Genomic DNA, 27,672 nt, shown 5'->3' with positions numbered 1-27,672 from the left:
GGAATAAGGCTGTAACATAACAAAATGTGGGGAAAGTGAAGGGGTGTGAATACTTTCCGGATGCACTGTATGCTTACGTGATGCGAATAACAGTCAATGAACAGGCTTGTTAAACTAGTTAATTTCAAAGAATAAAATTAACAGATTAAACAATACATATACACATGTAAGTCACCCCTGCCTTTATGCTCGGCCTCGATCCACTGCCTCTTTTGTATCTTGATAATATGGTTAAATATAACAATAATATTTATTAATGTAACATTGTGCGCAACATTTGACATCTTCACATGGTAAACATCTGTGACCAGAGGCTTGGTGGGGGTCCCCGGGGTGGAGGGCCCCCAAGGCAGACGCACATTTCTTCTTTTTTTTTTAAAGTAATTTATTTTATTATTTTTCAGTGTTATCATCAGGTTCAGCATTTTACAGAATGTGGTTGAGGTTTTACATAATAATAATAATAATAAACAAAAACATCAAAACAAAAACAAAATAAATAAAATAAAGTAAAAATAAAATAAAATAGAAATAAGAATATTAATGCTCGGCCTCGATCTACTGCCTCTTCTGCATCTTGATAATATCATTAAATTCTTGCACTTCACTAAAGAATACATTGGGGAAAGAAAAGAGACAGAGAAAAGGAGAGATAAGAAATACAATCGATCGGACATGAGAACTCATGGTATATCATGAATATTAACACAGCTAGGGGATGTTAGGCACAAAGTGGTAGACTGATTTCAGACATTTGTACCTTTCATCATACAATGGTCCCGCGTTAAATCTTCTCTGTGCCTCAGCTAGAGAGAGGTTTTCCACTGCCACAAGAGCATGGACAATGGCCTGGTAGAGATAGATAACCTCCAGTTAAAAGGGGTCCTATATTTACAACACAATAAAAATTAGCGGTGGGGCGAGCATAGCCCATTCACTAAATCGCGGAATGCCCTTTTAACAGTTATAATACAGGCTTTGATGACAGGATAAACATAAAATTATTGAAATCAATGTAACTAAGATTAGATGGTTGAGTTAAACCTCACCTCAGGCATCAGCACATCTAACACGAAGCTGACTCTCTGGAACTCTGTCGTTGGGACATAAGGTGCACATTTTGTGGCTCCTTTGAAGACCAAGTTGATGTCCTTAAAAACTTCATCAATTTGGTCGTCTTCTTCCAGGTAGGTGAAGACCCTGTCTGGTTTCGCAGACCTGAAATTCACCAGCCACTTGGAGCTGCCTTCACCTGTGATTATTTCCTATAGAAACAAAGACCATGTCAAATAAATGCACTGCAGAAGATCGGGCTTTGATAATCTTTTTTGGTATTGGAAATGTTTTTATGTATAAGCATTATTATCATTGGTATCATACCAGTAGCCGTTTGTCCGACCCCTTCAGCTTCGTGATGAAGTCCACCAATCTTTCATTGGCAGACCTGCGGGCTTCTCTTGCACGTTTTGCCATCTTTGCTGTAGTTGGGTGTAGTGGTCATCAAGTAATGTAAAGGAACCTCTAGGGATGTGTGTCAAAGGACAACTTGTGAATTCTAAACCAACCCAGAGTAATTCATCAAATATCGTAATAAACACAACACGCAATGACAATGTATGGTCATTTTTTGTTGTGGCTGTCCTGTAAAGTTTGTCAAATGTCACTTACCCCCCTCTGGTTCTAAGCCCTTGTTATGTTCCTGTAATGTAAGAGAGCAACAAGACAGGTGATGACTGAAAAATATATTTATTTACTAACAATGCACTTTTCAACATTAGTTTATAAAGTGTTTGAAGGACCTGAATGTATTAGTTATTAATGATTCTGATTATACCAGTAGTTAAATTGAATTTCAATCTGACCTGGACGACTTCCGAAAACGTCCGTTTCCGGAGTCTTGGGAGCCTGAAGACAGGAGGCAGGTCACCTCTCAGTAGAGCTTTGGACTGCTCTGTCCAGTGGGCAAAAACCTTGCCATGCCTTGAAAAAATGAAAACATGAAATCTGAAAAGCCAATTAGACCCTATTCTAGTTCAATTTTCCCCCTCATACTGTAGAGCGCAACACTGCAACTACTTGGCAGGCGGAGATGAGAGAAAACATAACCAATGTGTCGGAACGAAGCTAAGCCGTTCCCACACACAGTAGCTACGATCATGTGAGTAACTTGTGTCGGCCCCCTCCTCTCGCCCCTAGGGACAACAGCCAATCATTACCCCAGTTTGCAACTACTTTCAACACAAATTACCCATCTACTTACCTTGGAAATGCACTGCATTTTGGATGTGGGCATCCAGGTGTTTAAAAATGGTCTCCTGCCGTGTGGTGGTAAATTTGGGACAAAGAGGACAACCCAACTGTAACCCGTGGGTTGTGCGTCCTAACTGGCTTCCAGGCTGGATTATGGATGGGTGCATCTGGAAAACAGTGTCGTTTTTATTATTATTATTATTTCGGGCAATTCTAGATTGTTATTTTAAAGTGACTTTAACCAGTAATACACACAAAGCCGTAGGGGCACTTACTAGTTCTGCGCGTGACCATATAAAACTCTCAACAAATTCCTTATAAATGTTATTGCTGTGCATTACATTTTTTTAAATACACTAAATAAAATGAATGTAATCATACAATAGGCTACTCGCCAGCTAGCAGTAGCCCGCTAACCTTGGCTGTCAGGCTAGTAATGTTAACTGCGTGCTACACTGCACGCTCTGAGAGTTAGCCAGACTGAGCATCCGACCAGCTAACAACAGCCGCTGCCCATTAGCGGAGAAGTGATTCAAACAGTATGTATGCCTCACTTCCATAGGAGGACAGCGGTCGATAGGAGAATAGAAGGATTCACTTATGCCGTTTATAACATTCCAAGCCATACAGATATTCACAATGAATTGCATTAGTAATGGCTCTTTCGCAGAGTTACAACACTGTTCAACATTAACTGAAATATCAGTTAAGTTCAAAATAAAATCCCGATCGCATGAAAATAAAATACAAAAATGTACCCAAATGAAAAATATACAAATGAAATACAGTAGTGGGCTTCTGTAAATAAAACCACAATACAAAAGAAAACATTCAATGTTAATTACATTAACATTAAACAACAGTAGCATTAAGGCATTTATGTGAAATAAAGTGCATAACGCCACTCGCAGCCACGTTTCAAGATGGCCTCCTCAGCGTGGCGAGCCAAGAACAGCTACAGCAAAACTGGCTACCAAGTCAAACATTCACAGTAGTTGGTTCAACAACCTCACAGTATCAAAAGGAGAATATCGAAATAAAATACCGAATCGCTACAAAATAATATGCACAAAATATCGAAGTACGCACCGCGGGTAACGCGCAGTTTTATAAGTACCAGTAAATGCAAATAATAAAATCCGAAAACACGGTTATGCATACTACGCAATTCAGAACCATCCGTGCAAAATAATACTCCATCTCACTCTAATAACTCGTAAATATACACTTTGAGATCTTAGGTACTGGATATGAACATTATTTCCATAAGTTGAATGTAAATGTTAAAATATTTACCCCGATGCAGACTGCTATGCATCTCTGTCCACTATGCTTCACCCCGTCCTTGCTCTGACTGACACTAGGCGTCGCGCGTGTGACGTTATAACCCTGAGTCGAGCTTAATCTCTTAAAGGGGCAGTACAGAATTACATTTCACTGCAGGAAGAAAGATCGGTTCTTTACCACACGGCTACACTCTCCCCTGCTGAATATCAACGCCCTCAGTGACTTAAGTTTGAGTTCCTCACTTCCTTAACTGTTTCCTGGAAGAATACCTTCCCAAGGCTTGAAATGAGCTGTGTTAACACCTCAGGACTAAGTGACATTGCGTTGCAAGTTGACCTAGGTTCATTAAATGGGTTTGAGTAGATACCAGCAGTAGCTCGTTGGCTTCTTCTAGGAGCTGGGACAGGTACCCTAACCTCTGATTCGGGCCCTCTAGGATGTATTCCCGCATCCACCATCTCTGGCACACCTTCTGGCTCAGGAGAGTTAAACTCCTTCTGAACAGGCACCAGACCCACTTCTGACTCATTCCCCACGGGGTTATTATTTACCACTTTTACACCTTCAGATAGCAAGTCTGTGGGCTGTCTCAACTGGGGATAAGTTACCTGCTCAAGTACTACACCCTCTGGTTCAGCAAGCTCGGGATCAACTGGGTCAGAAACCAACTCCTTCACAGATGAAACACCAAGTGGGGAAGTTATTCGTTTGTCTTCAGACGGAGGACCAGAATTAACACAACTGCGCAAATCAACACGATTAACTCTCTTAGTAGGACCACCCTCTACTGGCTCCACGGTGTAGGTAGTCTCGTGCACCTCGATCACTTTATAAACAGTAGGGCCCCAAGAGTCCTGAATTTTGTTCCTCCCTAGAGGTCTGTAGCGCAAATAAACCAACTGACCCACATCAATGGACGGACAGTACACTTTTTCATTCAGAGGAGCAATCCTCTCAGCTGCTTTGCGCTCAGTGTATTCTTTGGCTTTCTCATGTGCATCTCTCAAGCGTTCTTGATGCACAACTAACCAATCATGTCTTGAGTTTGCTACAGGCTCCATACCGAGTAAAGCATCCACGGAAAGGTGAGGATTAACGCCAAACAGTAAATAGTATGGTGAGTACCCAGTGGTAGCATGTGGTGTGATGTTGTAAGCATAGATCAGTTCAGGTAGGTGTTCGGGCCAACGGCGCTTCTGGGCTGGGGTAAGCGTACGCAACAGGTCGTGAAGCATTCGGTTAAAATGCTCACACTGTGCGTTTCCCTGAGGGTGATATGGTGTGGTATGCGTTTTCCTCACTCCATATAGTTTGCACAACTCCCCAACCACCCCGCTCTCAAAATTTCTGCCCTGGTCCGAGTGCAACCTTTCAGGTACTCCATATTTCATAAACCAATCTTTAAGGAGAATCTTGGCAGTGGTATCTGCCTTTTGGTCTTTGGTGGGGAAGGCTTGTGTAAACTTAGTGAAAACGTCAGTAACCACCAAGATGTTCTCACGCCCGTCCGATGCTGGTTCAAGAACCGTAAAGTCTACTGCAACAACTTCCAATGGTCTAGAAGCCATGAACGACTTCATAGGGGGTCGTATTTTAGGCTGTGGCATCTTAGTCAATATACACCTCTGACACTTCTTGATCCATATCTCAACGTCATTATACATTCTAACCCAGAAACACCTTTGTCTCAACAGGTTTATAGTGCGCTCTATGCCCTGATGACCATATGATCATGGACACTCTCTAGCACTGGTTGTTTCAGACAGGAGGGCAAGAGAAACTGTTGACATTCACCTTGGTGAGGGACACTGACAACACGATACAATAACCCACTTATATCTTGGATATACTTCCTCTGTTTTAAAAGTGCCTTAACTGATTTAGACAGAGCAGACCTCTCATGGCGATTTGGCTCTCTCTCTCTATCCCAAAACTTCCTGAACTCACTGATTGTAGGGTCATTGGCTTGAAAGTTACAAAGTTCAACTTTTGTGTAACCAGGAAAAGTAGGCGTGTTTCCTTGAAATGTATTGGCCTCCCTAGCGACACCGGCTTCCATGACACGAATCTGCCTTACATTACAACAATTGACACCGGCCGTCACTAATTCCGGGCCTAGAGCAGTCCCCTTGTGAACGAGGTTACAAATGGTCACACAGTTGTCAAACTCTTCATCCTCTGACTGATTAACAGGCTCCCCTGCTAATGGCTGTCGTGAGAGGGTATCGGCCGCTGCATTCCGTCACCCTGGGCGATACCTCACTTCAAAATCAAAAACCGCCAACTGAGTTACCCATCTCTGCTCAATTGCTCCAAGCTTAGCCGTTTTAGGTGGCACAACGGATTATTATCCGTGAAAGCTATAAACTTCGACCCCAGGAGATAGCCCCGAAATTTTTTCCCTACAGCCCATTTGAGGGCAAGTAGTTCTAACTTCATGCTGCTATAATTGCTGTCATTCCGTTCAGCATTGCGCAACCTCCTACTGGCATATGCTCTGACCCTCTTATGTTCACCTTGCTGCTGGTAAAGGACCGCACCCAATCCCAAACTACTCGCATCTGTCTCCAAGATGAATGGAAGAGTAAAATCTGCGTAGCCTAGGATAGGAGCTGAAGTAAGTTTCTCCTTAAGGGACTCAAAAGACACTTGACACTCAGCTGACCATAATGACTCAAATTCCCGGTTGTTTCTAGCAGGGCTACCATCGTGAAGACACTGATTGACCAGATCATGCAAAGGACCAGCAATCTTTGAGAACCCCTCCATGAACCTTCTGTAATAACTGCAGAAGCCCAGAAAGGATCTCAATTCTTTCACTGTACTGGGGACCTTCCAATTCCTTACAGCTTCAGCTTTACGAGGGTCAGTACCAATTCCCTGTGCAGATATCTGATGACCTAGGAAACAGACCTCATCCTGCAGGAAATTACACTTTTCAAGTTTTACCTTGAGACCGGTCTCTTTCAACCTTCGCAGGACAACTTCAAGTCTCTGTAGATGTTCCTCATAAATCGGTGAGTACACCAAAATATCATCTAGATATACTAACATAATCTGGAAAATCAAATCATTCATGGTCGCCTGCATACAGCGTTGGAAGGTGGATGGCCCATTACAAACACCAAACGGCATGCATTTGTATTGGTAAATTCAAAATGGAGTCGTAAACGCGGTTTTGTGTCGGTCGCTCTCCCGTATTGCCACCTGGTGATACCCACTGCCTAAATCAATAGATGAGAAGTACTTAGCCCCTTGGAGCGCATCAAAGCTCTCATCTATTCTTGGCAATGGGAAAGCGTCATGGTTAGTCTTGGCATTTAGCCTTCTGTAGTCAACACATAGCCTGAGGCTGTTGTCAGATTTCCTGACTACAACAATAGGTGAGGCGTAAGCAGACATGCTTTCTTCTATCACACCCTTGTAGTAGTTTAGTGATGTGCTCTCTAACCTCATTGTACTGAGTCGGGGGAACGGGTCTGTATGGCCTGGTCACCGGGATGTCATCTACTAAGTTAATCTTGTGTTCAACTGTATCAGTGTAACCAAGGTCATCATCACTCATAGCAAAGATGTCTGAAAACCTCATCAGCAAATCACACAATGGTGCTTTCTGCTCAGGAGTACCACCTATGTCTAATTTATCCAGGATCTGCTGTGACCGGTCCTGAGTAGGTGGACCACTTTTCTCCTCAACAGTGATCTGCTCAATGCTAGCAGAGATCCGCTGAAACTTGACCTCACAAGCCTGGTTGGTATGGACAGACTCTACCTCCGACAAAGTACCTAACCGGGTTCTTGGGTGTAACCAGATATCTTCTGGTGAGAAATTCACCACCTGCACTGGGAAGGACTGGCCCTGCGATGACACAAGGGCAGGAACAACTATCATCCCATGAGGTAGCGGTGCGTTCATGGGTTCTAACAGCATGCTGCAGCCACCTTTCTCTGATCTAGGTGCTAACCCTTTTGCCATTATTGTAGCTACTGATGAGGCAGGTATGTGTACAATGTCCTTTCCAGCTACTCTAGCGATGGTCATTTTGCCCACGATGGTAGGTAGCCCTTTGCATCTGCTGGAACGCCTCTCTCCAATCGGACTGTAACTCTCCCCCTAAAGTAGTTTCAAACTCAGCCTGTACTAGCTGCCGACATCGACTAATAATATTCATTCCTATGAGGCCTGGCATAGTCGGGGAATTCGGAGGTCCCTTTATCACCAAAAAAACACATTCTGGGAGCGTCACTCCCCGGGTTTCAACATTTAACTCCAGGTACCCTAGATATGGTATATCTAAACCATTAGCTGCCGTGATTTTAAGCCAACCGGAAGTAGAGAGCATATCCCCATCCTCCCTACACAGGTGTTCTCTAAAGAAACTTTCAGAAATACTGCTCACTTGGCTTCCTGTATCTAATAAGCATAAGGCCACAACACCTCCAATCTTTAGTTGAACGACAGGGCATTTACCGACTGTGCGTTCAAGTAGTCTGGTGCGGCTAGGGTCATTGATTGAGCCTCTGGGCTGCCCCCGCATTGCCTGGCTCACGGCAACTGAGGGCTGAAGTTTCCCTGAATAGCAGGCATTGTAGGAGATTCACCAGGATGCGCTTTATGGCTCTGCACACATTTTCTAGCAATGTGCCCCACCCCATTGCACTTAAAACAAATCGGCTGGCCATCTTCCGTAAACCTAGGCTGTGTTCTAGGTCTAACAGCTGGCTGCTCGGTTTTACATCTGTCACCCATGAGTTCCTTCACAGCCTTGGTCAACTCACCTATGACCTTTCCCTGCTCAGCCATTACTTGAAGCACATCTTCTAAAGTAACAGTGCGCCTGGTTGGAACATTAACAGCAGAGCACTGGGTATCAATTACAGCTTCAGACGTTACATGTCTATTCTTGACTAGCTTTACCACACCAGTTTTTGGATCCTCCAGTGACCAGTTAATAGCTTCATCTCTCACCTCGACGAGAGTTGACCGGGGCTTTTCTCTCCCAAGTTTACGAAGTTCCCTTCTAAGACTTACATCTCGAACACCTTCAATGAACTGATCTCTGGTGACAACCTGTTCATTAGGAATTGCATTTGGTGACAACTTCCTTATACAACTCAGTATCTGTGACAGAGCATGTGAGTAGGTACGAAGGTCTTCACCTTCAGCTTGCTTACGGCCATAGAATGTGTGTAATAACTGGGCAGTACTTCACTTTTCTCTAAATGCTTCTCTCAAGCACGTGAATAAGTCTGCTGGTTGCTTGGGCTCAACCCCCATCCGAAACCTCACCTCTTCCACGGCTGGCCCTCTTAAAAGAGATATTACATAGTCCACCTCCTCCACGAATTCATCAACTTCTCTCCCATCTGTACTCACATCGCCACTAAATGGGTTAATGTGGCGTTCCCTGGGTACATACACATACGATCTAGTTGAATGACTACTCAGATCGCATATGGCTGCCATAGCCTCACTATGCTTCCTACCGAGGTCTTGTAGTTGCTGCTGAATCTCCTCCATACTATCGTCAGCATCACCCTCTCCCATTACAGAAACAGAAATGTCATCACCATCAACAGACATTGTGAATGTTCACGATAGGCACAGTTCAAAAAGTTCAAAGAGTTCAGTCTTTTATCAGTGCGCTATTTGTGCAGGAGGAAGGATATACTGTGGTTCAGCTGGAAACTGTCTCTGGACGACAATAACTCAGCATGTGGTTGACACTGGATGCCGCTGGGCTTGTGACTCTCCAAACCTCCCCAAAATGCTGCTGTAGTGTGGTCCTCTGGTCCAGCAGGCTGATCACCAACACTTCTCGGCAGTCTATCTAATGAACCTCCACGAAGCCAGGTAAACTCTCCGCAGAACCTGTCTTCACCACTACTGTATTTCATTCAAAATAAAAATAAAACTAACTCCTAACATTCAGATACCCCACTCCTGGTACCAAAATGTGATAGGTCCTTAGGTTAATGAACTCACCGGACAACACAAAATTCTATTTTGGGGTTTTGATTCTGAATGCTGCCTCACTTCCATAGGAGGACAGCGGTCGATAGGAGAATAGAAGGATTCACTTATGCCGTTTATAACATTCCAAGCCATACAGATATTCACAATGAATTGCATTAGTAATGGCTCTTTCGCAGAGTTACAACACTGTTCAACATTAACTGAAATATCAGTTAAGTTCAAAATAAAATCCCGATCGCATGAAAATAAAATACAAAAATGTACCCAAATGAAAAATATACAAATGAAATACAGTAGTGGGCTTCTGTAAATAAAACCACAATACAAAAGAAAACATTCAATGTTAATTACATTAACATTAAACAACAGTAGCGTTAAGGCATTTATGTGAAATAAAGTGCATAACGCCACTCGCAGCCACGTTTCAAGATGGCCTCCTCAGCGTGGCGAGCCAAGAACAGCTACAGCAAAACTGGCTACCTAGTCAAACATTCACAGTAGTTGGTTCAGCAACCTCACAGTATCAAAAGGAGAATACCGAAATAAAATACCGAATCGCTACAAAATAATATGCACAAAATACCAAAGTACGCACGGGTAACGTGCAGTTTTATAAGTACCAGTAAATGCAAACAATAACATCCGAACACGCGGTTATGCATACTACGCAATTCAGAACCATCCGTGCAAAATAATACTCCATCTCACTCTAATAACTCGTAAATATACACTTTGAGATCTTAGGTACTGGATATGAACATTATTTCCATAAGTTGAATGTAAATGTTAAAATATTTACCCCGATGCAGACTGCTATGCATCTCTGTCCACTATGCTTCACCCCGTCCTTGCTCTGACTGACACTAGGCGTCGCGCGTGTGACGTTATAACCCTGAGTCGAGCTTAATCTCTTAAAGGGGCAGTACAGAATTACATCTCACTGCAGGAAGAAAGATCGGTTCTTTACCACACGGCTAAATACACAACGAAACATCGTTAGCTAACGTTAGCTAAATGCTTAGAGCCACTTGACATTTCGAATGTATTTTCTCCTTATCGGTAACAGTTATACCCACGCTCGCTGGATTCTTCGATACATTACATTTGATAGACAACATTGAATAAAACCTTAGAAAATACAACTAACCCTGTAGATGAATGTAATGAAGTGATGTTTAATAATGATGATTACAACATATTGATTGGAATAAGGGATATACGGATATATTAATCATTGGGAAATCATATGCATGAGGAACAGGGCTTGTTACAAGGACATAAGGGGCTATAGTGGCAGTGGAAAAGTATTGAGTATGTTAGCAGACAGAGGAATGCAGAGTAAATTATAGGAAGAGAAGTGGGGGGCAATAAAAGGATAAGATGTCCCAAGAAGGAGAGTGTGTCTATCTCCATGGAAGGAGTGAGGGTCGCTGACCTTAGATAAGGTTAGCGGCTCTGAATAGGAAAGGGAAAAATAAGGGTGTTGTGGCCTTGGGGGAGTAGAGACAAGATGTGCTGTGATTTGTGGTTTCAGAAATAGGAACTGGATTTTACTACGGCAGCTGCAACAAGGAGGTCACAGCAGAAGTAGAAGAAGATTACCTGGAGTCCGGATATCAGTGAGGCGGAAATGGAGTCAGATGAATGGACCAATCACAAAGAAGACCACACATTCATGTTCAGTCAACACTTTGTATAGTATAAAGACTGGGTCAGGGAAAGGATAGTGAGTCAGACTTCGTGAACTGACACAATCTGTTGTTTGTCAGGGATAGGAAGATCTAGACCCAGAGCTCTGTATGCTTTATCAATTTACTGCTAAATAAAACGGATGGTTTTGAGACCGAACATTTTCTCCTACTGCTTTATCAACAAACACGCAGGACTATGCTCTCACATAAATGAAGATGAGTTGGTAGAGTGAGTTGCAGTCCGACAATTTGGTGACCCCAACGATAAAGATGGAGAAGTGACGGATTGACCACAGAAGTAAAAGACAACGGATAACTGCAGTGTGATGGCAACAACAAGCGGCCGCTGAAAAAAACTAAGGTAAACAGACGCCTGTTTTATTGAAGTTCTGTTATTGGCTATACCAAATTGTGTGTTGTCATTATACGGCAAGTGTCCTAGTTAAAGTAGATGAATAAAGCATTGAAATAAATTGTGCACGGGTTTAAAGTCCCAGGGATTAGAAGCCCTTGAAAGCAACAACAGTACTGAAAAGAAGACGTGCGGGTTTAAAGACCCATGGGTTAAGAATTCCAATAAAAGCAGCGCATGCACGTGGGAAATTCGGACGGGTTTAAATACCTATGAGGTTAGAGTCCTCATAAAAGCAGTGCATGTCCGTTAGAGGCCCTGAGTGAGTAGGTTTAGAGACCCTTGGGAACAAAAAAAAATAAAAAAAGGGAGGTTCCCATAAAAGCAGCACTCACTGGTTTATGATATGTGCTGTGTTTTAACGGCAAGTGTGAATGTTTGATATTTTGCATGATTAAAAAGTGTGTTGTTTGATAAAACTGTGTATAAGGGTGGTAAAACTCAGTAGTGTCTCAGAGAGGAAGGAGGTAGTGTCTCAGTGAGAGAGAATCAGCAGTGGAAACCTAACTGGTGTCAACGTAAACTGTCTGATAAAACTCACTGATTGGGTTTGTTGCTCGGGACTTATGTGCCATACAAACTGACTGGCTACTGAACTCTTCTCTGATTGGGTTGGTTGCTCGGAACGCAAGTGTCATACAAACCAGCTGGCTACTGAGTGGGGACAGATAAAACACAATGGAAGGGGAATCTGACAGGGAGTGTGAAGAATACGGAGGTTGTCCTCCCAATGTTATGTTGACCGTTAAGCAACAATGGGAAAGAACCAGGAGTCAAATTTTTGCAGGGCTCCTTAAGAACAAGCGAGACACCAAGATTGGGGTGTATGACAGTATATGGAAAGACTTACAAACACAGGGTCAGGTCCCCAAAGAGGAGGAAAGGCAGAGATTGATATTATACCTAGGGAAGGCAGAAAAACAAGCTAAAAAGAAAGCAGATGAACACTGGAAGGCGGAAAAAGTTTCCATGTTAGTCAAAAGAAAATGGAAGAAAGATGGAGAGGAAAATGAGCAGAGAAGAGCCCACTTACACAACATGACCTTAGCTTGCATGGCAGTAGAAATGAATCAAAAACACTCAGAAATAACCAAAGAAAAAGATAAAGGAAATGAAAAAACAGAAGCATCAGCGCCAATATATTCCAAAATACCTAGAATACAACCCCCTCCTTATCCCACACCGCAAATGCCACTCGTGCGTGTGGAAGAAGGAGTAATGAAAATGACAGCAATAGGAAAGGAGGAGTACAGAGAGATTAGGGAGACGTTAGAGGACATAGTAACAAGGAGAATATTAGAGGTGGAGGACCTGGTGAGGGAGGCAGAGCGCAGGGTGCAGGAAGCCAGAGAAGTGAATAGGAAAATACATGAACAGATGAGCGGACAGGAAGAGATAAATCAGGCAAGAAGCTCACCCACGACAGTGTCAGAAACATCCTCCACCCCAAACGGGGGAGGAGCAGGACAGGGGAGGATACAGAGTCAGGGGGTTGAAACAATGGATGGGTTCCAGCAGAGACAGCTCAGAGAGATAAGAGAGGAAGTAATTAGAGCAGAAGGCCCCGAGGAGAGATTGGAGGCAGGTACAGATGCAGGGGGGACTGAAGAGTAATGAGGAAGACGAAGACACATACCCGGTCACAATTACAGGGGCACTAACCAGGCAGAAGACATGTCAGCATTTTTAGGCAGATGCAAAGGCATATGGACAGACACCGCAGGAAGCCATCCAGGTTCAGGACAGTTACAGACCACACTGTTTAGAAAAGCTGTTATGGCTGGAATGCCCAAAACAGTACAAGATGCTATGGAGGGCAATCCAGACATCCCAGGCTGCTCTACTGAGCAATGGGAAAAACATTTGATTCATCATATGAAAAGACACAAGGCTACACAGGATGAGGATAGACAGAGCACAGTCAGCCCAGGTGCAGCTCCTAAAGCTCCAATTGGATGAGGCAAGGAAAAAGGTAAATGATGCTAAAAAGACAAACCAAAAGGTAGCCAATCAGATGGTTCAACAGCCGCCACCACAAAACTACACCCCAAATTTGTACCCAATGCCTGAATGGGTGTCTAGTTCCCTTTATCGGGGCAGGCCTATCAGAGTAACAGGAGGTATGAGAGGTAGAGGGAGGGCTCGCGGAGGACCCAGAGGTATGCCACTTACATGCTTTGGATGTGGCCAGCTTGGACACTGGATCAGGGAGTGTCCCATGCTGTGGGGACCCAGGGGAGGTCAAGGTCCAGTCAGCAACAAGGGTGGTTATGTGCAGCCCCCGGTCCAAGGACAGCCTTCAGTTATGGTTCCACTTCAGCAAGACCCTCATGCAGCAGCAGCTCCACCGCAGGGACAATATCCCCAGACCATGCAGGGTGGTCAGGGGGATGAGTACTGAAGGGGCCCGGGAACTCAAGGGCAGGTGGGGCTGGCAGAACCCTACCTGCAAATAAGGGCAATGGACATGGATCTGCATTTCCTAGTTGACACAAGTGCAAGGTTTTCCACTATCACGTGCGCCATGTCTCGGTCCAACCTTTCATCCTCCAGCGTCCAGCTAGTAGGGTTCTCGGGTAAACCAGAAAATCTGCCGTTGACGACACCTCTGACTACCACGGTGGTAGGACAGACTTTTTTGCATCAATACATTTCATCACCAGCGTGCCCAGTCAATTTGATTGGACGGGATATGTTGGTGAGGTGCGGGGCATCAGTCATGTGTGGGCCAGAGGGACTGGTAGTGACTTTTCCCAATGGGTATTCTGTGAACTGTTCTCTGTCAATGATCCAGTCTAGCTCTCAAATGTTGTCAGCTGATGTTTCACCCACGGCTGAAGGACTTTGGTCAGATATATACTGGGGACCCCTAGAACCGGAAAGCAAGCAAAGCAAAGGCGTACAGACTCTGTATCATCAGTGGCGGCCGTGGGTCCAAATGCTACATCCCTACTCCCCTCCAACCGACCCCCTACATGTTACTCTGTACTATGATAGGGATGGGGTTGAAATTTATCAGCAAACTTTTTACAATGACATTGAAGGGACACAGTGGGAAGTATTGTCTAGTTGTATTTTAGTGGGGAATGAAGGTGTGGCAGCTGCTGTTGAATTGACACCAGAACAGTTTCAGTGGTATGAGATGTCTGAAGAGGCGGTGCCCCATATCACCTTAGCAGTGCATGTTAAAGACCAGGCTAGAGATCTTGGGCCGATGTGCAAGCGTCTGATGGCACTGACAGACTGGGTTTGGACCCAACTCCCTGAATTACAGTACTCCCCATCCGAAAAGGCTTACAGGATCATGCACAAGACGGCTGACAAAGTGCTGTTAGAACATAGACAAATAGAGAGATTTCATGGCAGAGAGAAGGCTGATCACTCTGACGCCGCAAGCATGATAGACACTCTCCCTGAGGCGTTATGGTCAGCAGGCCCAACTGATGTAGGCCACTGCAAGAATGTTGATCCAATCTCTTTTGAATTGACAGATCACACTCCGATCTGGCAGAAACAGTACTCCCACAAACCTGAGGCAGAAGCAGGGATCACAAATACTATTGAGGGACTGTTGGCAGCGGGGGTGTTGGAGCCCTCAGCATCAGGCTGGAACACACCTATTTTACCAGTAGAGAAGCAAAATACAGGGATATATAGAATGGCTCACGACCTTAGATGGGTCAATAGTATTGTGTCAACTCCTACAGTCCCAGTACCAAATCCATATACTGCTATGTCTGCACTGTCCCCAGAACACAAATGGTTTTCCTGTATTGATCTGGCCAATGCATTTTTCTGCCTACCACTAGCTGACCATGTTAGAGACATCTTCTCGTTTACCTATAAAGGCCAACAGCTAAGGTATACAAGGGTTCCCCAGGGTTTCATCTTGTCTCCTGGGCTGTTCAATCAGGTTCTGTAACAGCAGCTCACTGATCTCACCCTCCCAAAGGGGGTGGTGTTGATTCAGTATGTGGATGACATCCTTCTGGCAGCTCCAGATCATGTCTCCTGCCTAGCAGCCACCAAATCCCTATTAACTCAGCTGTATCATACTGGGTTCAAAGTTTCAAAAACCAAGCTCCAGTGCTGCAGACAGATGGTCTCGTTCCTGGGGAGAATTATCTCTAGTAGAGGAACAGGTGTGTCCCCAGCCCATAGATCCTCAATTCTACACCATCCTAAACCAGTCACAGTGAAAGACATGCTCTCATTCCTGGGGTTGACGGGTTATAGCAGACAGTACATAGTATCATATGGGGAACTCACGCACCCCTTAAGGGCCATGGTCAATGAGCAGGGGATGAGAAATTTTGTCAGCATGCTTACGTAGGACCACTGAAGCAGAGAATAACTTCATTTCCCTCAAACAGGCTCTCACAAACGCTGCTGATTTAGCACTGCCTGACTACAAAGAGCCATTCTATCTGGATGTTTCAGAAAAATCACATACAGTAAATGGTGTTCTTTTTCAGAAAAAAGGGGGAGATAGGCAGGTGATGATGTATGCAAGTGTGACACTCGATCCAACAGAAAATAGACATCCACCATGCACAAGACTAGCAGCAGGGGTAGCAAAAATTCTGCAAAAGTAGCACACATAGTCATGGGACATGCTCTAACAGTCCTGACAACACACAGCATAGTGGCCTATGTGAACTCAGCAGTATTCACCATGACATCATCAAGACAGACAAGGTTGGAAAAAATCCTCAATGCCCCACACATAACGTTCACACACGAGGGACTCAACATGGCAGATAACATGGGGGAAGGTGATCCACATGTGTGTGAAGAAAGAGTACAGAAAGATGTTAAGGTCAGAGCAGATTTACGGGCAAAACTCTTAGCTGACCCAGAGGAAGTGCTGTTCACAGATGGCTGTTGCTACAGACATCCCACGGAGGGACTGAAGACAGCATATGCAGTGGTAAGACAAACAGATGAAGGGTTTGAGGAGGTAGTGACAGGGAGAGTAATAGGAAAAGAATCAGCGCAGCTAGCTGAATTACAGGGAATGATAGCAGCATTAGAATGGGCAGAAGGGAAAAAAGTAAACATCTACACAGACTCGGCATACGTGGTAGGAGCAATACAGGTGGAGCTCAGTCAGTGGATCAGAGCAGGATTTTTGACAGCAGCAAAAACCCCAATCAAACATGAGAAAGACATCAAGAGACTGGTAGAAGCCCTAATGAAACCAACAGAGGTAGCAGTAATAAAGTGCAGAGTGTTATGGCTCGCTCAGCCCGCGCCGTGACCCGCCCACCCCGCACCGGCAGCCAATCGGCTCGTCAGGGCCGGGCTTAGTCATCAGGGCTGGGCTTAAGTTTGTTGGCCTCCCACGTGCCCGTTGTCAGTTCGTGTTGTAACCTCCCCGCTACTCTCCTCCCATGGTCCTTTTCTCTACGAACTCATCCCAGCCCTTGGTTCATGTTTTTCTCTTGCAAAGTTTCCCCGTGGAAGTATCCTGCCGTGTTCCCGTTTGGACTACCCGCGAGTTTTTTTCCCCCTTGGACTTTCTGTTTTTTTCCTTGTCGCTCATTGCCTTCCGATGTTTAACTATTTGTACGCGTAAGGAATAAAGTACGCCAGTTTTCGGCTAACCCGATCTCTGTCTGGTGTCGTGCGCTTGGGGTCTTCCACAAACCCTAACAGTACGAACTGACCATGACGACCCCAGCCGACACAGAGAGCGTACCGGCCAGCCCGCTTCGAGCAGCTCTCATCGAACAGATCCAACTGACTAACTCCCACACCCAGCATCTAGAGGCGGCCTCCGCCGCGGTGAGAGATCTTCAGACTCGGATCCTGCCCCTCCAGGCCTGTGAGGGTAACCTAACGAGGCAGCAGGCGGCGTTGGCGAGCCAACAAGCAGAGATCCTGCGGCAGTTGCAAACCATCACGGCGGCTCTCACCATCCAGCCGCTGGGCCAGCCTGCCCCTGGAGTCGTGGGTAACCCGCCCCCTGGGCCCGCTGCCCCGGTTAACCCTGTGGGGCTCAACCCAGTTCCCCGGGAGCCCTGCAGCCCACGACCGTTTGATGGCGACTTTGAGGACCTGTGCCACGTTCATCATGCAGTGTGAGCTGGTCTTCCTGCACCAACCCAGCATGTTCACGTCTGATGCTGCCCGGGTCGCTTACGTGACCAACCTGCTCACAGGCCGAGCAGCTCAGTGGGCCACTGCTTCCTGGTCCATGAAGGCCAGTTTCTGCCTCACCTACGAGGCCTTTGAGGAGGAACTACGGAAGGTTTTCCACCATCCAGTCGGTGGCCAGGACCCTGGTGCTCGGCTGAGCAGTATCCAGCAGGGCAGTGGCAGTGTCACAGACTACTCGGTGGAGTTCAGGCTGGCCGCAGCTGAGAGCGGTTGGAACGACCGGTCACTTCGGGTCACCTTCCGGGGAGGTTTCAGCGAGGCTGTCAAGGACCATCTAGCCACCCGGGAGGAGCCCACCTCCCTCGAGGACCTGATCAAGCTCGCCATCCGCATTGACGGACGCCTCCGGGAGAGGAGGCGCGGGCGAGCCCTGTGTGGATCCCCGTCCATTCCCCAGTCGTCCAGCACTCCTAACAGGATCCCTACTCCTGTTTGCCCCACTTTCCCTGTGGCCATTTCTCCCCCCGCGCCCCAGACCACGACGGGGGAGGAACCTATGCAGCTGGGGCGCACGCGCCTTAGCCCGGCCAAGGCGGGTCAGTGCCTCTACTGTGGCCAGAAGGGACATCTGATCAGCGGCTGCCCCACTCGGCTAAAAGACTAGGCTCACTGGGGCCCCGGGAGATCCTAGTGAGCCAACTTTCCTGTTCCTGCCGCCCTGCCCCACAGAACCATCTAGTTAGCGTTACCCTGGCCTGGGTACTCGAACTTCTCCTCCGGAACCGGCTCTTCGTCAAGGCAGAGAAGTGCCGGTTCCATTTCCCTTCCGTTGACTACCTGGGCTTCGTCGTTGAGAGGGGACAGACCCGGGCCGACCCCCGCAAGATCCAGGCTGTGGTGGACTGGCCCGATCCCACATCACGGAAGGAATTACAGAGCTTCCTCGGGTTTGCGAACTTCTATCGGAGGTTCATCCGGAACTACAGCTGCGTGGCAGAACCTCTCACCAGGCTGACCTCCCCCTTCCAGCCGTTCATCTGGTCCCCGGCTGCCCGCTCTGCGTTCCAGTCCCTCAAGGAGAGGTTCACCAGCGCCCCGGTCCTGCTCCACCCCGACCCCAAGAGGCAGTTCATCGTAGAGGTGGACGCTTCGGACACCGGGTTAGGGGCTGTCCTCTCCCAGCGGTCAGCGTCTGACCAGAAGGTCCACCCATGCGCCTTCTTCTCTCGCCGGTTCCTTCCCGCCGAGGAGAACTACGATGTCGGGAACCGGGAACTGCTGGCAGTGGTGGCTGCTCTGGAGGAGTGGTGCCATTGGCTGGAGGGGGCGGAACAGCCGTTCACCATCTGGATGGATCATAAGAACTTGACGTTCATCCGGGCAACCCAGTGCCTCAATGGTCGGCAGGAACGGTGGGCCAGCTTCCTCAGTCGGTTTGACTTCACGCTGACTTATCACCCCGGGTCCCGCAACACGAAGGCAGACTCCCTGTCCCGACAACACCCGAGGAGGGAGCCAGCTACAGAGGAGCCAACTCCCATCCTTCCTGAGGCCAGGGTGGTTGGCGTGGTTAGCTGGGGCATCGAGACCGTGGTCAGGCAGGCGTTGCGCTCCCATCCCGCCCCGAGCCACGTCCCTCCACGCCACCTATTCGTCCCGGAAGCAGTCCGGCCCCGGGTTCTCCAGTGGGGCCATGCCAGTCAGTTTGCTTGCCACCCAGGTGTCCACCGCACCTTCACCTTTCTGGCTCGGTGTTTCTGGTGGCCCACCATGAGGAACGACGTCAGGGACTTCGTAGGGGCCTGCTCCGTCTGTACTCGCAGCAAAGCCTCTCACCAGGCACCCGCGGGTCTGCTGCAGCCCCTCCCAACTCCAAGCCGGCCCTGGTCCCATGTGGCGTTGGATTTTGTCTCCGGACTGCCTCCCTCCCAGGGTAACACTGTGATCCTAACAGTGGTGGACCGCTTCAGTAAGGGAGTGCACCTGGTGGCCCTCCCCAGACTCCCATCGGCTTCTGAGATGGCGGACCTCCTGACGAGCCACGTGTTCCGTCTCCACGGCCTTCCCCTGGACGTCGTCTCGGACCGAGGGCCCCAGTTCGTCTCCCACGTATGGCGGGCCTTTTGTAAGGGGTTGGGTGCCTCTGTTAGTCTCTCCTCTGGCTATCACCCACAGACTAACGGACAGACAGAGAGGATGAACCAGAGCGTGGAGTCTGCCCTCCGGTGCGTGGCCACCAAGAAGCCCAGCTCCTGGAGCCGGTTCCTCCCCTGGGTCGAGTATGCCATCAACTCCCTGGTCAGCTCTGCCACCGGCCTCTCACCTTTTGAGGTGTCCCTGGGCTACCAGCCGTCTCTCTTTGCTGTGCAGGAGTCGGAAGTGGCGGTTCCCTCCGTGCAGACCCATCTGAACCGGTGTCGTCGCGTCTGGGAGGTGACCAGAGCTGCTCTGCTCCGGGCAGCTGAGCGCGCCAGTCGGGGAGCCAACCGACGCCAGTCCCCAGCACCTACGTACCAACCAGGCCAAAGGGTGTGGCTGTCCTCGAAGGATCTCCCGCTTCAGTCCACCGCGAAGAAGCTGAACCCCTGGTTTGTCGGGCCCTTTGAGATCAGGAAGGTTCTCAGCCCCGCGGCGGAGAATCTTAAGCTTCCGGCTTCCTTGAAGACCCATCCCGTGTTTCATGTGTCTCGGGTTAAGCCTGTCTTCCACAGTCCTCTGATGCCTCCGGCCCCGGCTCCGCCTACCCCTGAGATCGTGGATGGGCACCCCCAGTGGAAGGTCCGCCCGCTGCTGGACGTCCGGCGCCGAGGACGGGGGTTCCCGTATTTGGTGGACTGGGGGGGCTACGGTCCGGAGGAACGTAGCTGGGTCTCCCGCCAGCTCATCCTGGACCCTGGGCTGCTCACTGAGTTCCATCATTCCCATCCCTACAAGCCGGGCAAGTCGCCTGGTGGCTCCCGTGGAGGGGGGGCGTACTGTTATGGCTCGCTCACCCCGCGCCGTGGCCCGCCCACCCCGCACCGGCAGCCAATCGGCTCGTCAGGGCCAGGCTTAGTCATCAGGGCTGGGCTTAAGTTTGGTGGCCTCCCACGTGCCCGTTGTCAGTTCGTGTTGTAACCTCCCCGCACCTGCAGTAGCGGCTACTCTCCTCCCACGGTCCTTTTCTCTACGAACTCATCCCAGCCCTTGGTTCATATTTCTCCCTTGCAAAGTTTCCCCGTGGAAGTATCCTGCCGTGTTCCCGTTTGGATTACCTGCGAGTTTTTTTCCCCCTTGGACTTTCCGTTTTTTTCCTTGTCGCTCATTGCCTTCCAATGTTTAACTATTTGTACGCGTAAGGAATAAAGTACGCCAGTTTTCGGCTAACCCCATCTCTCTCTGGTGTCGTGTGCTTGGGGTCTTCCACAAACCCTAACACAGAGGTCACGACAAAACTGAAACAATGATAGCAAAAGGAAATCAGGAGGCAGACTCTGCAGCTAAAAGGGCAGCAGGTTACACAGCCCAATACATGATGATGTAGGTGGGAAAAACGGTGTATGATTTAATACCTGCCTGCGATGTAAATATGTTAATAAAGGAACAACAGAAAGCCTCTCCTCAAGAGTTCACAGTTTGGAAAGAGAGAGGGGCAACGGAATCCGAAGGAGTGTGGAGGTCGCCGGACGGTCGACCTGTGTTACCCCCAGGGTGGATGGCTTCCGTGTTACAGGAGGCGCACGGGCTAACACATTGTGGAAAGGCACAAATGCAGAGACATCTGACCCATTGGTGGCATCCATTTTTGCCCGCAATGATTGTGAACCATATCAGGGAATGTAAAATATGTACAGAATACAATATCAGGGCTACAGTAAAGCCACATGAGGGAAAATTTTCTTTGCCAAAAATGCCAGGTCAAGAAATCATAATTGATTACACTAACATGTTGGAAAGAGTAAATGGGTATAGGTACCTCTTGGTCACCGTGGATGCATACACTGGCTGGCCAGAAGCAGTACCTGTTAAAAATGAAGATGCCAAAACGGTAATCAAATTCCTAATCAACCAATACATACCAACGCATAGGTTTCCAAAAAGAATCAGGTCAGATAATGGCACACATTTTAAGAACAAAGACCAGCAGGCAGTAGAAGCGGCCCTAGGACTGAAACATGCGTTCGGAACAGTGTATCACCCCCCAATCACAGGGAAAGGTGGAGAGAATGAATCAGTCCATGAAAGGAAAAATAGGAAAAGTGTGTGCTCAAACAAAAATGAGTTGGGTGGATGCCCTACCCCTAGCTCTAATGTCAATTAGGAGCTCAGTAAACTCCATCACAGGTTACACTCCATATGAGTTGACAACAGGGCAGCAGTTCCCGGGACCAGGAGCTGGAATCCCAACAACGGAAAAGGAAAGAGATCCACTGAAGTACAAACCTTACTATGACCAACTAACAGCTTTGGTGTCAGCTTTCTCAAAACAGGTTGCAGCAGCAGAGGGGAACCTAGAGGGTCAGACACCGCCCACTATGGACTGGGTTCTGCTGAAGGTGATCAAGAGGAAGTGGTCGGAGCCAAGGGGGACAGGGCCCTACAAGGTGGTTGAGAGGACATCACACGCGGTCCGACTACAGGGCAAAGGAGACAGCTGGTACCACTGGAGCCAGTGTGCAGCAGCGGATTCACCCGCTAGGACACTGGAACAGATAATAAACACCACAGTCGACTCTGAATAAGTGTAAAGACACGAGCCACTATGTGTGGCGACAGTTATTATAGCTATCACTTTTGGATAAGATTTATAGTAACCGGCTTTGCATATACTCAGGCAAGCCACAATATACTCAAGATTGGAATGAAGAATTTTGCCAGGTGCGGAAAGAATGTTCTGATGTTACTATAGAAGGTCAAAAGCTCTCCCAGAAAAGGTTTTTCTAGGATACAAGGAAGTGATAACCAGAACACAAGAAGGTTTTGCTTGCTAAGAATTTTTGATATATGTTGATTAAGATGTTTGAGGGAATGGGAAAACCCCACCAAGCCAAATGGTGGTGGTTGGGAGTGTGCGGGATCATTTCTATAGTAATAGTTACTCCAATATAGATGTGGGAACCATCCATCAGAGACAGACACACAGATCAAAACCAACACCACAACAGAACAAAGAGGGAAGGCCAGAGCCAACCAGATTACTGCATTAAAACATATGGCGGTATAGACGTAGACTACACTCTGGGAACGAACGTGACATTTCAATTTGACTTATGCCATGTTATTAATTGTGGGAAACGCCAGGAGATGTAGAGAAGATATGATTTATACCTGTGCGGAAGTCCAGAAACTCACTCCAGTTGTCTAAGGCAGGGGGATCTGCTTAGGAACTCTGGCATGGGCAGTTTGTGTACCGGATGGGAACTGGTTTGGCAGTATACTGGTCCATCATGGACCCCTATCAAAACCGCGGTCAAACATCCAGATACGGTTAACAAGATTAGTTTCATACGCGGCCAACTACGACATTAGTCGGGTTGGGTTAATCCCCTGTTGTTGACAATACACGACCTGTGGGATGATCCATTCGTGACAGGTCAGAAAAAGGCATTCTATGTGGTTGTGGGAGTACATCAAGATGGCACGGACACCATGGGTCTCATTAAGGAGCTCCAGCTCCGGTATGAAGATGGGACACATGCCTGACGGCTGGTGCAAAAACATACTTGATGTCAACCGTTGGTCGGCCCCTAGCTCTATGGTGTGGGGAAGGGCTGACCTGTTTTGGTATTGCGGGGACAGGACTCTACATATCAGCCTGCCAGCAGACTGGTCTGGAACGTGTGCAATGGTCAGGTTGGTTCTACCCCTGTTTTTGCTAGGGCCACACCAACAGGCAAATTTCACATATACCCGCCACAGGAGAGACACATTTGACGTTGGCTATGGTTCTACCACATATATAGATGACATAGGCGTTCCCAGGGGAGTTCCAGATGAGTATAAGTTGGAAAATCAAGTGGCAGCAGGATTTGAGAACATCCCAATCATTAGTGCACTATTTCCAGTCACTCCCAATAAGAATGTGGATAGAATTAATTACATCCATTATGACGTCATGAGGCTCGCCAATAAAACTAGGGATGCTGTAGCAGGCTTATCTGAACAATTAGCTGCCACCTCGTTGATGACAGTTCAAAACAGAATGGCCCTCGACATGTTATTAGCTGAAAAAGGGGGTGTTTGCTCTACGTTTGACGACCAATGCTGCATGTTCATCCCCAACAACACCGCTCCAGATGGCTCGGTAACTAGAGCCCTAAAAGGACTTAGGACCCTGTCGGAGGAGATGCATGAACACTCAGGTACAAACAGCCCACTGGGAGGAATTTTTGAACAGTGGTTTGGGAAGTGGAAAGGTGTGATAGTGTCTGTGTTTCTGTCCCTGGTAGGCATGATGACTGCACTTGTGTTGTGTGGATGCTGTTGTATCCCCTGTATCAGATCTCTGTTTGAAAGGTTGATCGTCATTGCCATCGAAAAAAAGAGTCCCCCATCACCCTATCAGATGGCTTAAGTCGAGACGGAGACGGTGGCTCTGATGGAGGACGGAGGGTGTGAAGAACTGGGCAGTGACACAGAGGCTGAATGTGATGTTTGAATATGATTGGTTGGTTGGTCTCATTTACATGAGACCAAAAGGGGGAATTGTGAATAAATGCAATGGTGTGATGTTGAATAATGATGATTACTTGTAGATAAATGCAATGGTGTGATGTTTAATAATGATGATTACAATGTATTGATTGGAATAAGGGATATAAGGATAGATTAATCACTGGGAAATCATATGCATACGGAACAAGGCTTGTTACAAGGACATGAGGGGCTATAGTGGCAGTGGAAAAGTATTGAGTATGTCAGCAGACAGAGGAATGCAGAGTAAGTTATAGGAAGAGAAGTGGGGGACAATAAAAGGAGAAGATGTCCCAAGAGGAAGATTGTGTCTATCTCCATAGAAGGTAAACATCGTTAGCTAACGTTAGCTAAATGCTTAGAGCCACTTGACATTTCGAATGTATTTTCTCCTTATCGGTAACAGTTATACCCACGCTCGCTGGATTCTTCGATACTTTACATTTGATAGACAACATTGAATAAAACCTTAGAAAATACAACTAACCCTGTAGATAAATGTAATGAAGTGATGTTTAATAATGATGATTACAACATATTGATTGGAATAAGGGATATACGGATATATTAATCATTGGGAAATCATATGCATGAGGAACAGGGCTTGTTACAAGGACATAAGGGGCTATAGTGGCAGTGGAAAAGTATTGAGTATGTTAGCAGACAGAGGAATGCAGAGTAAATTATAGGAAGAGAAGTGGGGGGCAATAAAAGGATAAGATGTCCCAAGAAGGAGAGTGTGTCTATCTCCATGGAAGGAGTGAGGGTCGCTGACCTTAGATAAGGTTAGCGGCTCTGAATAGTAAAAGGGAAAAATAAGGGTGTTGTGGCCTTGGGGGAGTAGATACAAGATGTGCTGTGATCTGTGGTTTCAGAAATAGGAGCAGGAGGTCACAGCAGCTGCCGAAGGAGGTCACTTGGAGTCCGGATATCATTGAGGCGGAAATGGAGTCAGATCAACGGACCAATCGCAAAGAAGACCACACATTCATGTTTAGTCAACACTTTGTATAGTATAAAGACTGGGTCAGGGAAAGGAGAGACAGTCAGACTTCGTGAACTGACACAATCTGTTGATTGTCAAGGAAAGGAAGATCTAGACCCAGAGCTCTGTATGCTTTATCCATTTACTGATAAATAAAATGGATGGTTTTAGACCGAACATCTTCTCCTATTGCTTTATCAACAAACACGCAGGACTATGCTCTCTCATAGATGAAAATGAGTTGGTAGAGTTAGCTGCAGTCCAACAGTCTCAAGAATACTGCGCAGACATTCCAGCGCCTCATAGATTCGGTGCTACGGGAACTGCCTTTTGTTTTCATATATCTAGACAACATCTTCGTAGCCAGCACCTCCAAAGTGGAACACCTGTCCCACCTCCGGACTCTTTTCAATCCAGCCATGTGCCAGTTTGGGCTGACAACCATCAACTTCCTTGGACACCAAGTCACCAAAGACTCACCAAAGACGGGGCAGTACTCCTCCCGTCAAAGGTGGACACCATTGTGAACTCACCACGACTGCTCACAGTCCCTACTGGAGTTCCTCGGCATGGTGAACTTTTACCACAGCTTTATCCCCCGAGCTACTCAACTCATGCGACCCTTGTATGAGGCCCTGAAAGGCAAGGCCACCAAACACAATGTGGACTGGTCTGCAGAGAGGGACAACGTGTTTGTGGACACTAAGACTGCTCTGTCTGATGCAACAATGCTGGCGCACCCGTCACCCAAAGCTCTGATCACCATTACTACAGACGCTTCGGACTACGCAGTCGCTCGCTTTCTTCAGCCGACAGTTACGCCCCAGTGAACGGAAGTATAGCACCTTCGATCGGGAGCTCCTCGCTCTCTACCTCACCGTCCGATGCTTCCGTTCCCAGCTGGAGGCCCGCTAGTTCACGGTGTTGGTGGACCACAAACCACTGACGTTAGCCATGGCCAAGGCCAAGGTGGTGAAGCCATGGTCCGCCCGCCAGCAACAACAGCTCTCCTACATCTCGGAGTTCACCACGGACGTACAGCATGTTTCTGGCAAAACCAACCTCGTCGCCGACTGCCTCTCCCGGGCCATTGCGGGGGCCGTTAACTTGGGTCTTGACTACGCCCACATGGCAGCTGACCAGGCCGCCGACCCGGACGTGCAGGCTTTCAGAACGGCTGTCACAGAGCTGCAGTTAGAGGACTTGGCTCTCGACGACGCTAGCAACACGCTCTTGTGCGACGTCGGCCCCGGCCCGTCATTCCCACTGGCTGGAGGCGGTGTGTTTTCGACGCTGTCCATGGCCTCTCCCACCCTGGCAAAAAGCCGCCTCAAATACTAGTGGCGGCCAAGTTCGTCTGGCAGGGGCTCAAAAAAGACGTGAGAGACTGGGCTGACACCTGCGTGGAGTGTCAACGCTCTAAAGTGCACCACCAAACCAGAGCCCCCCGGCACAGTTCCCGGTGCCCGAAAATGACCGTGTAAAAATGGACCTAGTGGGCCCCCTGCCCCCCTCCCACGGGTTTACTTACCTCTTCACCATGGTGGACACGACCACTCGGTGGCCAGAAGCCATCCCACTGTCATCGACGACATCCACCGACATAGCCCGGGCGTTCATCGGGATCTGGGTCGTCCGGTTCAGCGCCCCATCAGACCTCTCCTCGGACCGGGGCCCAGTTTGCGTCTGAGCTCTGGAATGCAGTCGCAGCGCATTTCAGTGGCTCGCCTCAAACCGGCTCACCTGAACTTGGACCGACCTGTTGTACTTGCCCAGCCCCCACGAAGGGGGCGCCCTCCTACCCTGCCCTCCCCCCCACGGGCCCTTTAAGAAAGTGTTTCCGGGTTGACAGGGTGAGCGAGGACTATGATTGTTGGAGCAGTGCCATGTTGCTCTTGTGGCGACTTTGTACGGAAAATGACACACGCGTTCATCTAGTCAATGAGAGAAATTGTCTGTCTCTACTTTCCTACAATTTCCTCAGTATCTTTTTTTTCACAAAGTTATTATATCTTTGAAAATCCAAAATGGTCAAAATGACTGCCTTGGTCGTCCTAGTAGTTTTTTAAGTGTAAAGTTTTCAAGTAAAGCAATTGTGTTACACAAGAAAGGATAGCACAAAATGTTGTTAGAACTTTTGCACTTGCATTACATTTGAATATGTGCCTTGTAAATGCCAAAATGTTGGACCCAATTCTTAAAATAAATGAAAAACAGAGAACTGCAATGTATTGTCTTTTGCTTACCAAGGCGTCCACTGTATCGTATTGAATCTAAAATGTGAGCCCTGAATCGT

The 27,672-nt window shown here is 47.6% G+C and overlaps 1 protein-coding gene across 3 annotated transcripts; it reads right to left on the bottom strand.

Annotated features, from left to right (window-relative positions):
- Positions 1-379: 379 nt before the first annotated feature.
- Positions 380-27,587, bottom strand: LOC130120038 (PWWP domain-containing DNA repair factor 3B-like). 3 transcript variants are annotated; one of them, XM_056288653.1, is made up of 8 exons: positions 26,908-27,587; positions 2,261-2,417; positions 1,863-1,980; positions 1,669-1,699; positions 1,381-1,519; positions 1,050-1,265; positions 761-849; positions 380-607 (listed from the first exon to the last, which is right to left on the bottom strand). In XM_056288653.1, exons 5-8 carry the CDS (start codon positions 1,471-1,473, stop codon positions 559-561), a joined length of 447 nt encoding a protein of 148 aa, XP_056144628.1. In that variant the 5' UTR covers positions 1,474-1,519; positions 1,669-1,699; positions 1,863-1,980; positions 2,261-2,417; positions 26,908-27,587; the 3' UTR covers positions 380-558. The 3 variants fall into 3 exon arrangements, with proteins under 3 accessions (XP_056144628.1, XP_056144626.1, XP_056144629.1); XM_056288651.1 differs by lacking the exon at positions 26,908-27,587 and adding an exon at positions 26,255-26,307 and having other exon boundaries at positions 1,381-1,521; XM_056288654.1 differs by lacking the exons at positions 1,863-1,980; positions 2,261-2,417; positions 26,908-27,587 and having other exon boundaries at positions 1,381-1,555; positions 1,669-1,690.
- Between the last annotated feature and the right edge of the window lie 85 nt (positions 27,588-27,672).

This window comes from Lampris incognitus, chromosome 10, assembly GCF_029633865.1.
Source record: "Lampris incognitus isolate fLamInc1 chromosome 10, fLamInc1.hap2, whole genome shotgun sequence".
NCBI lineage: Eukaryota > Metazoa > Chordata > Actinopteri > Lampriformes > Lampridae > Lampris > Lampris incognitus.
This window is presented reverse-complemented; position numbering and strand designations above follow the sequence as displayed.